The 12048-nt window shown below is 39.9% G+C and overlaps 1 protein-coding gene across 2 annotated transcripts in view; it reads right to left on the bottom strand.

The window, feature by feature from the left end:
* The window catches only part of LOC125293713 (alpha-(1,3)-fucosyltransferase 7-like), a 62831-nt gene extending 57148 nt beyond the window's left edge, over positions 1–5683 (bottom strand). For both annotated transcript variants that reach the window (XR_007193409.1, XM_048241787.1), the window contains exon 1: positions 5577–5683. Coding sequence is in view for 1 of the 2 variants with exons in the window: in XM_048241787.1 (XP_048097744.1) it covers positions 5577–5593 (17 nt within the window). In the remaining variant the exon portion in view is untranslated. The remainder of the gene's footprint in view (positions 1–5576) is intronic.
* Positions 5684–12048: the final 6365 nt, after the last annotated feature.

The following is a 12048-nucleotide window of genomic DNA, read 5'->3' as shown; positions in this document are numbered from 1 at the left end:
GTGTCCCTTTAAGAATTCAATTCATGAAACACAGGCATTGAAACGCACACTGCAATGGGCAGGAGAAGTACGTGTCCATATTTTACACAAACTTTGCGCACAGGGAGAATCACAATTTAGGCTTATAGGCTATTGACGTTCATTTTGCTGACATGTAAACATGGGTTTGATGTTTTTTTTTATATTTTATTTCTCAAATTGGTGTTTCTCCTGTGGCACAACAGGTTAATGCGTGCAGATTGCTTTTTCACGCAGTCGACATGAGTTCAATCCTCCTCCATCACAGTTTGTTTTTATTATTATTTATTTATTTATTTTTAGACCAGCAACGCTTCCTCAATTTAGGCTACAGTTAGACTAGGTGGCCACAGAGAGCCTGACCAGCAGTCAGTGAAATGTTTGAAAACTTAACCATGATACTTTGAAGACCTACTGGCTTTGGCAACTGTTGTAGCAAGACAACACCGTAGGTAGCCATGATCAGCCTTGTTAACTTGCTACAATCATATATCAGCTGACTTCTTCTAATTGTATAGCCTAAGTCAAGTAAATTTCACTATGACTTATCAGCTGGTTTGTGGCGCAAGTACATACAGTAGATGAATGGTTATCATGTAAGAGGTTTCATGTAGGAAGCAGGTTCCATATCCACGTGGAGTTATTACAGTTTTTTCTGAATGCTTAAATACAACCGTGATTCTTATAGCACAATTTCTAAAACTATTAATACTTATAGCAAAACCACTCACTGAGTTCGCAAAACTAAAAGCACAAACACTGCTTTGCACTCAGTTTGCAATTTTATAACACACACTTTGCACAACTGTAGGCACAATTCACTACACAGAACTCTTTGCGGAACAGTAAACACAACTCATGCTTTACACTCAATTTCCAAATGATCAACACACTCCTAGCAAATCTATACACATGTATGGCTATTATTTTCACTATTTTGCCAACTCTGGCACACTTTCTCATATGAAAACTGTTTTAGATAATTATTTCACTTTGCAATCAGCCTAAGCACTATAAATATGCCACAGGTAATGTACAATGGGTACAATGGAGGGAGCAGGAAGTGAGAAGAGTAAGAATTAGAGGAGGCCGAAGAATAGGACGTGGAGGTGAAGAAGTAGGAGGAAGAAGAGGAGGAAGAGGACGCAAAGGTGAAGAAATGAGAGGGAGAGGATAACAAGGACAAGGAGGTGAAGTTAGAGGAAGAGGACAAGGAGGAGCAAGAGAAGGATGAGGAGGGGGAAGAGGAAGGGTAAGAAGAGAAAAAAATAGCCCTTTTACAGGCAAAAAAATCAGTCTACATGTGGGGATATTGTCATGTCAGGCCTGGATACGGCATTGGAATGACTGAACTAGGTAGATGAGGTTTAATATAGTTGGAATGACTGAACAGTTAAATAGGTGGATAGTTTAAAAGGGTAAATTATTTGCTAGGCAGATGAGGTTTAATATAGTTGGATTGACTGAACTAGGTAGCCTAGATGAGGTTTAATATAGTTGGAATGACTGAACAGTTAAATAGGTGGATAGTTTAAAAGGTTAAATTATTTGCTACTGTAGGTAGATGAGGTTTAATATAGTTGGAATGACTGAACTAGGTAGATGAGGTTTAATATAGTTGGAATGACTGAACAGTTAAATAGGTGGATAGTTTAAAATGTTAAATTATTTGCTAGGTAGATGAGGTTTGATATAGTTGGATTGACTGAACTAGGTAGCCTAGATGAGGTTTAATATAGTTGGAATGACTGAACAGATAAATAGGTGGATAGTTTAAAAGGTTAGATTATTTGCTAGGTAAATGAGGTTTAATATAGTTGGAATGACTGAACTAGGTAGATGAGGTTTAATATAGTTGGAATGACTGAACAGTGAAATAGGTGGATAATTTAAAAGGTTAAGTTGTTTGCTAGGTAGATGAGGTTTAATATAGTTGGAATGACTGGGCAGTTAAATAGGTGGATAGTTTAAATGGTTAAATTATTTGCTAGGTAGATGAGGTTTAATATAGTTGGAATGACTGAACGGTTAAATAGGTGGATAGTGTAAAAGGTTAAATTATTTGCTAGGTAGATGAGGTTTAATATAGTTGGAATGACTGAACTAGGTAGATGAGGTTTAATATAGTTGGACTGACTGAACAATCAAATAGGTGGATAGTTTAAAAGGTTAGCCTGAGAAACTGATAGGGTGCAGGTGGCCTGGCCACCTGGCCTAGGATTCTAATTGCTTAACGCCAGTCTTAATAGAGCCATATTGTATGCTTAAAGCCTGAGACGGAGTATATAGTTTAAAAGTTAAATGTAGATAGTGTAATGGATGTTGATAGACAGAAAGTTGAATGGATGTTGATAGGCCGATTGTTTAATGGATGTTGATGGATAGTTTAATGGGTGGATGAGTGAATGGTTTGAAGAGGATGATGGATAGAAAGTTGGATGAAATGTGTCTTAAATCCTTGTAGAATGGAGAAACAGTCTAGTTGGTCTAGTTCAGTAGAAAGCAGTTGATACAGGTGCAATCAGTTGAACTGATTCTTTGATGGGGCCTAGATGAGCAGCTGGAAGATGATACAGGTGCAAATCAAGTTAATTAGTCCATTGTGATGTCATCAGCCCATGTTAAGCCTATGGGGAAATTTTGATTAGTTTTTAATTAATAGTTTAATAAGTATAAAAGTTACAAAGATGAAAAATACATAGCACCCATGTCCTAAGTAAGACCTACGTAACATAGTTTGAATGAAGTTTCTACGTTAAACGGTTGAAGCTGCATTAAGTGCGTTAGAAGAAGAAGAAGAAGAAAATGCCTTGGAAGAACAGTACAGTGCATTTCCATGCACTGTAATAAAATGCCTAGGAAGAACAGTACAGTGCATTTGCATTTTCATGCACTATAATAAGAATAAGAAGACTTGGAAGAACAATATAGTGCATTTTCATGCACTATAATAAGAAGAAGCCTTGGAAGAACAGTACAGTGCATTTTCATGCACTGTAATAAGGACCTAGGTAATTTTACCGTTAGCGTTGGTTGAGTGATGGAGGCCAATTTGATTGATTGCATTTGTAGAAAACTATACCAAGCAAATTGATAGCAGCACTGTAATTGTATCTTTCGACTGTCATTTGTTGCATGTGCTACAAAAATCATTCTGTGCAATGGAAGATTTACCAACATTACACCGGTCTGATACAGTTTTGCCTATACATGCGTGAGACTGAGACGCCTGTTTATTTGTTTTAAGTGCATGCAGGGTGTGAGAGGGGAATCGATGTCCTTTGATTCCAGCTTGGTAGTTGTAGTCTGTGAAATTAAAAAGCACGTGTGTGTGAAGTATCCAAACAATGACACCTTCATTTCATTATGGCTGCTTTAGCAACACACCTTAAGCTACTGTGTAGTGGGTCCCATTTAGAAGTGGCTACTTCATTCGCGCTTTCCTTGACTCTTACAACTTTTCGCCACGATATGGCAGTTTAAGTCCGCTTGATACTGTAAGGCGTAAGCCATTGGTTTCCAAAGGAGATTTTATTTGTGTCGCCAGCATAGCCTATTGACAATTTATGTTGTAAATAGGCCTACCTTATAAGCCTACCTGTAGCTTAGGGAAGCTAACAGCTTTCTAGTTTGTTAGTTACAGTTTTGTCATAACTCCCTGATGCATTTTTGCATTTAGAATAGCCAGAGTGTGGATATCTCAATCGGAAAATTAAACAATATCGGGTGCCTATGGACTAGGCTGGGTGAACCCAGCCTGATCTGCCCGCTATTAATTTTTTTGATTTCTTAAAAGATTGAGCTTGGTCTGGTGAAAGCCAGACTAGCCATGGACCTCAGTTACACAATGCAAGGGAACATGAATCAGCCTATATTTGCACGAGCAATAACGGACAACAGCTCTTCAACTTTGGCCCGTTAAAATGTGTATGAACAGTCTAGCGACGCATTTCATCAAGGCCCATTTGGACATGTCAGTTCTTTGCACCACTGGTTAGATGTAAAACAGCATTTCGTTTCAGACTACTGTTACTTAATTTGTGCATTAACAATAACGTTTCAGACTACTGTTACTTAATTTGTGCATTGACATCACATCACATGAACTAAAGATGACTAAAATCTTATGTAGAAGAAGAAACATTCACAAAAAATCCATCCATCCAAAAATGACCTTTGTTTTTGATAGCTGTTGAAAACGGCATGGAACTGACAGAGATGTTTTTGTTTATAAATAAATAAATAAATAACATTATGCTGATACCTTTTGCTTTTCCCAAATACAATGTAGCCTACAGGTGTAAGTGACCTTTCATCAATCCAGTTGCAATGGATGAACTGTGATGAACTGCCCTACTTGTGATTGTTTAGAGATTTTAAAGGTTTTATAACAATGCTACATCTTCTTTGGCTATTCTACAATCTATTCACCTTTTCAGCACCAGTAGGCTACTTTCTGTGCAGCCGCACACACACACTCAGGCATGCCAAACAAGCATACACAAAAGTTTCAAGAGTGGGGGATGGAGTAAAAGATGGAGACAAATTGAAGTGTGATTTATTTTCGCGGAACGGATGTACAGGACTGAGCGGCAGTCATATTTTGTACCGCTATGCGGTACATCTAGTTAGGTATGTATTTTTGGTGGCATATTCATGGTCCAGTGCATGTAGCGCACTACAGACAATTTTGACATTTAAATATGTCATGCATATTTGTATTTGTTCGTCTCCAGTTTCCATCAGAAAGTGACAAATCTGCAAGCGGCCACATCTGTCAAAGAAACGTCACCACTCGTGAAACGTCACCATCGCAGCCAGTTAACATGGGTGCCAGTTGCCATGTAACACCGGCAAGTTGCAAAGCTGGTTTTTCCACTCACAAATGCTGGAGGGAAGCGAGACAGCCACCATTCACCCCAGAAAACATAGTCATATATGGTCATATAACCATTCCAATGACTCTGAAGTTGTTAAGTTAAGGTGAATTAAGCTAAAGACATATCTTGGCCTACATAGCTCCACCTACACCAGCAAACAGACATATATGACAAAGCTAATCAGTCAACATGAATACGACCACACCTATTCAAATCATGCACATCCAGGAAACAATGTGGTGTCCTCAACGGCGATAGAAAAGCTTCCTTCTTGTAATTTCATTCCATTACCTTAAAACTTTGCATATTTTCACATGTGATAGCATATTAAGAAGACAATAAGCGTAAATGCATTGTTTTAGTATAGTAGCCTATATAAATAGTATTTCAACCAATGCAATTTCTTGAAGCTTAGTAGAAAAAAGAGCTTTGATAACTTAGATAACTCTTCACAACTGTGATGGAACTCTGATCCTTCGTATGAAACGTCTGTGTAACCCCCGCAACATTAGAGCCAGCTTTGCATGATGTCATCCGTTTGATTATGACACAGAACACAGAGCACATAACCAGCAAGGTCATGTTAAAGTTGTTGGGAGGAAATAGTAATAACATGCTGAGTATCATTAGACTAGGAAGAGAGTGCGAAGGGACAGCAGTATTGGTTGAGCTCTTTACCTCAGAGAAGGGTCCATCTCAGGCACTGCTGCTAATCCTGTCCGCTGTCCGTCCACTCTGTCTTTCTCAGGTCTGTGTAAGGTTCTGGCCAAAGTCGATATTGTAAACTAAACAGGCACTAGTGGTTATCACCTGCACTGGTTGTCAGACCAGTAAGTCTGGTTTAATACAATTGCCCATGCTGAACAGGCACTGATGGTTGGGGTAGTATTTGCCTACCAGTAGCCTAGCCAAACAAGTTAGACAAAGTTATGTCAACCCATCGTTTGAGGTATAGAGCCACCTAGCTAAAAATGAAAAAAAAAACAAGGCATTGTAGCAGGTACAGTACCTTTGGCTGACATGTTCAAAACTGCACAGAATTTGAAGTGTAGGATCATTATGACACCCTCTGAATGCATGTCAAGTTTCATGGAATTCCATTCATGGGGGGGGACACAATAAATTAATATTTGTATGTTTAGTGACCGTACACTGCACACACGCATAAACACACGGGCGCACACACATGAACACACACACACACACACACACACATACATTAACACACACACAAGCACAGACACACACACACAAGCACAGACACACACACACAGGCATGCGCACACACACACACTAAACTAAACACACACACACACACTCACAAGCAGACACCCACGCATACACATACACACACACACACACATACAGCAGTGGTTCCCAAACACACACCATGTTCACACACACTGGTGTGCTTGAGGGGATAAGAGCCAGGTGTGTTTGGTGTTGTTGGCGTCATGGTATTATTTATGATGATTTACACAGCAGTCACATTTTGTAAAGGTCTGCCAGCAAATTTCTTGCTTTCATAAATGGCGTGTTCACAAAAGGATATAATCACTGTGCTCAACTGGGTACGATTAAGCATTCACCTTTACCAACCTGAGTGTAGCCAGTCACGTCAGTGGCACGCTAAGGTCCGTCTCATCTGCTGATACAGCAACAGAACCGTCCTCCACTGCTGTCCTGCTCCTCGTTGCCTTGATTAATAACGGAGTGGGAATCGGGAGAGTCGGGAGAATTCATGAATTCCCAGTAGGCGGGAATAGGTGGCGTTTTGGGGCCGGGCTGATTGCTCTGAGATAAAAAAGTGCATCATATTTTGCCAAAATAATTTTGCTTTGCAGTACATATATAGTTTGATATAATATGGTTTCATAACTTGGACAACCCTGACTTCTCCTTTTTTAGTGTATGTAATGAATTTAGAATATCTGAAAGATTAACTTTTTGAAATAAAATAGGGAAAAATTTTACTTTTAAAATATTTGTAGCATTACTAACATGAACAAAAGATAGGAAGAAAAAGGTTAATCTTATAATTCACTGTTCTATTGCAACATGATAGCATCCACATAGCCTACTAATTATCCTTGACACCTTTTCTGACAGGTAACATAAACTACGATATAACAGTTTATCACCCAATAGAAGAAATACTCTTTCTGATTGGCTGGTTGGCTATTAATTTTGAATAACGGGACACCTATAAAGTAAATCTGGTAAAAAAAGGGCTATATTAATGCTCATTGAATGGTAACTATAACAACCATAGTAAACATTGGTTGAGCCTTGGAAGCAGGCTTCGCAACAATGGAATCAACTGTAATCAAGCTAACTGCCCACCGTCCACCAGCCTTATTATCTATACATTTGTAATGACAATGAAATGTGACAACCATGTGCCAGTGTGCTATGTATGACAGCCTCTGGGCACGTAGCCATGTTTGTGCTGTGACTGTGTGGGTGCCATGGGAACTTTACAAACAGAGATAAAGATCAGATATTGTTTCGCTTCCCAACACACTGAATAGGCAGTGACTGATTGTGTGTGTGTGTGTGTGTGTCAACACCTACGCCTCATTGTCATGCCAGGTCCTGTAGGGAACCAAAACTCATCAATTAGAGACCATCAGAGTAATGCTGCTTTCATGACAGAAATCCCAAAACCCCAACCTCTGACTTAGGGGTACAGACATAATAATAATAATGATGATAATAATAATAACAATAATACTTCACTCCTGTTACAAATCTGGCAAGGTTCTTGTTATTGCTCAACCACTTTAAGGAGTTTTAATAACTTATCTGAGTTCCCTGTAAAGACAACACAAAAACACAAAAATGTTACTGTAGGAATCCATATCTGTTTTACGTGGTGATTTCATGATGGCACTTTTTTTTAAGTCAGGATTTTTTCATCTCAGGTCTTCCAAGTTTACCGTCGTCATGAATAAAGTATAATATCTGATGCTTTCTCTTGGATACGTGGACTGAGAGACTGCAGAGAATACAAGCTACGCCAGATCCAGCGCCTCAACAATACCTCGTTCTGCAAAGGTTGAGGGCCCTATTTTCGCGACGCAAAACCTGGGGGAAAGCGGATTATTATCCCAGCGCAAAGTTTATTCTTATTTTTACACGTCTCTTTTATTGAGCAACGTGCCAAGGGCCGTGACAATTAACAACCTAAGGAGCACACTACCTAAAGCGCAGTACGCCACTGACCAAGAGAAACCTGGTCAGACATCCATGGCGAGTTGTTTATATGTTATTTTGGGTAGGGGCACAACGCACCCTGCTTCTCTAATCTACAGGAATGCGCACCAGCGCACATCCATGCAAAACATTATTAATTACACGATTACAATGGGAAACATAATTAGAACTAGAAAAGCATTTCCTGAATGAAATACAGTGCATGAAAATGCAAAAATATGATGTAAAATATCATACAGAGTAAAAACAAACTATATTAGTTGCTAGGTAGATGAAGTTTAATATAGTTGGAATTAGTGTTGCACGGTGTATCGATACTAAAAAGGTATCACGATGCCTTCACGCAAAAAACGATGCGATTTCCGACATTTTTAGAATCAATACTTCAATAAAATTAACGTTCTCTGTGGGCCAGATGTACGTACATTTGCGAACGTAGCGTTATCAGCTCCATGGACACACCGCAAATTGCGAACGCTGTCAGACCCAAGTTTCCGTCGTATTTATCAATCGTTCAATCCTTAGTGTAAACTGCGCCTTTCTCTGCCCTTCTCCGCCCATAAACGCAATTTACAAACGTCCACAACTGAATGGCAGCGCCTACAAGCGCCAGTTGAATGAAGTTAACTGATGACAACATTAAAAAAGAATCAAACGTTTAGCGATCATGAAATAATACCATACATGATAAGATGTCAACAAGCAGGGAGATAATGAAGATCAGTAGTTCTACTCAAACTACTTGTGCACGTAGGCTATGGAAGATTGGTCAAATCTAGCAAGTAGGAAAGTTTAAGTGAATGACGGAAAGTAAGACATCGCGAAAGGCCAACGAAAGTTAAGGTTGCTTTTGGTAGTACTAATACTTTCACCACAAAACTGGTGTTCTAAATAGCGATTCTGTTGTCTTTTTGAAAGGTTCTCTTATTGGCGCATTGAACTGCAATGTGGATTAACACCTGCTTTTACAAGGCGGAAGTATTTAGGCACAGAATAGACGTAAGCTTTCAGGAGCAGTCTTTGTACATACCGCGGAATACATAACTAGGCTCTTTACTCTTCCCCCCCATCTTTTTTACGCTAAACTCCCACTTTCCCCTGGATCCTCCCATGAATGCATTTGCATGACATGACAATCGCAATCTGCCACTTTCAGCTCCCCGACAGGCAGTTTGCTTTTTTATCATTGCGGCCTGTTTGTACATACCTCGCAATGATTTTACACGCACATTGCGAAACAAATACGCCTAAAATGGGCGCAAAAGCGTTAGTACATCTGGCCCTGTGTCTGCGTGAACTGCTGCTCTCACTGCTCCTTGCACGCATCTAGGCAAGTGGGCGTGTCAAGCAGGCAGCTCTGAGTGAGTGAGTGCGCAGCCAACGTCAACATACAGTAGTTCTTTGCCGACAGTCCTCGGCCTTGTGGATAAAACAAAAGGTGAAGTGAAATCTGCAACTATTTCGGATACATCACGAATAGTGAAGGCAAGCCATCAGGTATACAGAGGCCCATTTGTGAAATATGTTTCAAAGTCATTTAAAAGCAGTAGGCTACGCTTGGAACTTGGCTAAACACCTCACAGACATATCCCAACATTTTTGTTTAAAGAACGACAGGTTAATAGCCTGACGAGCCAGACCCACATTAAAATGTAGGGTCTGGACACTCACCGTTCGCAGTGCTCAGTCTGAGGGGCGGGATAATCAGTTGTCTTTCAAATTCCCTCTGCACGCAATAGGACAGAGGCAGTGCTATGAGTCCCATGCTTTTCCCACCAGCGGAGCTAGTTGGCTAGTTCAAACATTTGCCAACTTAATAAAAGCTTAACTCGTGTCACACTGTTCGCCAGCAGCAACATCCATCTTATTTGTTTTCAAGTAGCAGGGAATTCAAGCCAAACCGTTGCAACTCTGCCATCAATCATTATGTTAAGCCCACCTAACGACTCTATACACGATTTCATTGGCCTGATTAAGTTTTGATTTCTGGAGCTCACAAGCCAACGGAGAGTTGCTAGACTAGCCCTGGCAGCAAATGTAATTAAGCTGTCGCTGCTGGCCTCTGGGTTCTAGGGCTAACAGGTTAACGAATATGCTATAGAAAACACGACTACATGGTTAGTGGCAAGTTCTTCTCTTCTGTTTTAGTCTAGCCTAAGTGAAACGAGTATGGTTCTCTGGGATAAAGCGAACCTTCCTTCATCAATGAATTTTGACGAGACATACGAGCTGTAATCATTTTGACGAGACATAACGAGCTGTAATCATAGGGTGCTAACGTGGATGAAAGCGCCAATGTTCACGCCAGAATAACATTACCATAACTTGTAAACAATCTATTTCATGTTCCGGTCAGTACTACTGGTAATATTTGTCATGGCATGTAGACTGCAATTTGTTCAATAAGTATTGTCCAGATGTAGGATAGGCTACCCGAAATGCGCTATGCGCTAAGTACTATTTTACTGACTATAAAAATAATAATTATGTAGGAAGTTTAGAACCCAGAATTGACCTGCACACTACAAAAATGCACTGAATTCAACACAAATTACTAAATACACTTGGAGGAGGTATGAGTCCTTTCTTTTCCAGATATCTTAGGATTTCGCCGTAGTATCGTTTCAGTATCGAGCATCGTGATATTTATGGCAGGTATCGTATCGAAGTCATAATTTTGGTTTGGTATCGTGACAACACTATCTAAAACAAAATGCCGTTTTTACCCAGTGGTGCAAATAACTGACATGTCCAAAAGGGCCTTCATAAAATGCGTTGCTAGACTGTTCATACACATTTTAACGGGCCAAGTTGAAGCTCTACTGTCCGTTATTGTTTGTGCAAATAATATGGTGATTCATGTTCCCTTGCATTTTGCAACTATGAGGTCCATGGTTAGTCTGGCTTTTGCCAGACCAAGCTCAATCTTTTAAGAAATCGAAAGGAATCGCCGCAGATCAGGCTTAGTTCACCCAGCCTAGTCCATGGTAGGCTTCGATAGAAATATTGTTTTTATTTTGATTGAGATATCCATGCACTGGCTGCCCCCCGCGGCGTGTTAGCCCCCCGGTTCAGAGCTATTCTAAATGCAAAAATGCATAGAGGGAGTTATGACAAAACCGTGACTGTTAACAAACTATAAGCTATATAAGGTAGGCCCTATGCTAGGCCTATTCCACAACATAAATTGTCACTAGGCTATGCTGGCGACCCAAATAAAATCTCCTTTGGGAACCAATGGCTTACAGTATCAAGCGGACTTAAGCTGCCACCTCTTGGCGAAAAGTTAATAGTTTTGCATATCAGTAGTAATACATTTCACGCAGCTGTGTGAATCAATGAAAGTTTACACTTCTAAATGGAACCCAACCCACTGTACAGTAGCTCAAGGTCTGTGGCTAAAGCAGCCATAATGAAAGCGTTATCATTGTTTGGATACTTCACACACACATGTTTTTTAATCGCATAGACTACTACTACCAAGCTGGAATCTGGTACCAAAGCACATCGACTCCCCTCTCACACCCTAAACACGACTTCAAACAAACAAAAAACGCCTCAGTCTCACGGCATCCATAGGCAAAACTGTATTGGACCGTAATGTTGGTACTAAATCATCCATCGCAAAGAATGATTTTTGTAGCACGTGCAACAAATATGTGTAGGTACAGCCCTATCCTGTATACATCTCTCAACGTGCGCTCTAAAACATTTGGTTTAAATGGAGATGTAGATCATCACGGGAAAAGTTAATAAATCTATATTATGGCGAGTTGACACAAATTATTCACTTTGACGAATTTATGTAGTTTCAGTCCTAGTTACTTTACTTTGAGCCATGCTCTTCCTTACTTGAATCACCTTTGAAAATAGAGGATTGAAGTAGCCTATATGGGTGTTTGGGAATGAACGTTGACTCAGATGCTTTTTGAGA

Source organism: Alosa alosa, chromosome 4 (genome assembly GCF_017589495.1).
Source record: "Alosa alosa isolate M-15738 ecotype Scorff River chromosome 4, AALO_Geno_1.1, whole genome shotgun sequence".
In the NCBI taxonomy this organism is placed as follows: domain Eukaryota; kingdom Metazoa; phylum Chordata; class Actinopteri; order Clupeiformes; family Clupeidae; genus Alosa; species Alosa alosa.
This window is presented reverse-complemented; position numbering and strand designations above follow the sequence as displayed.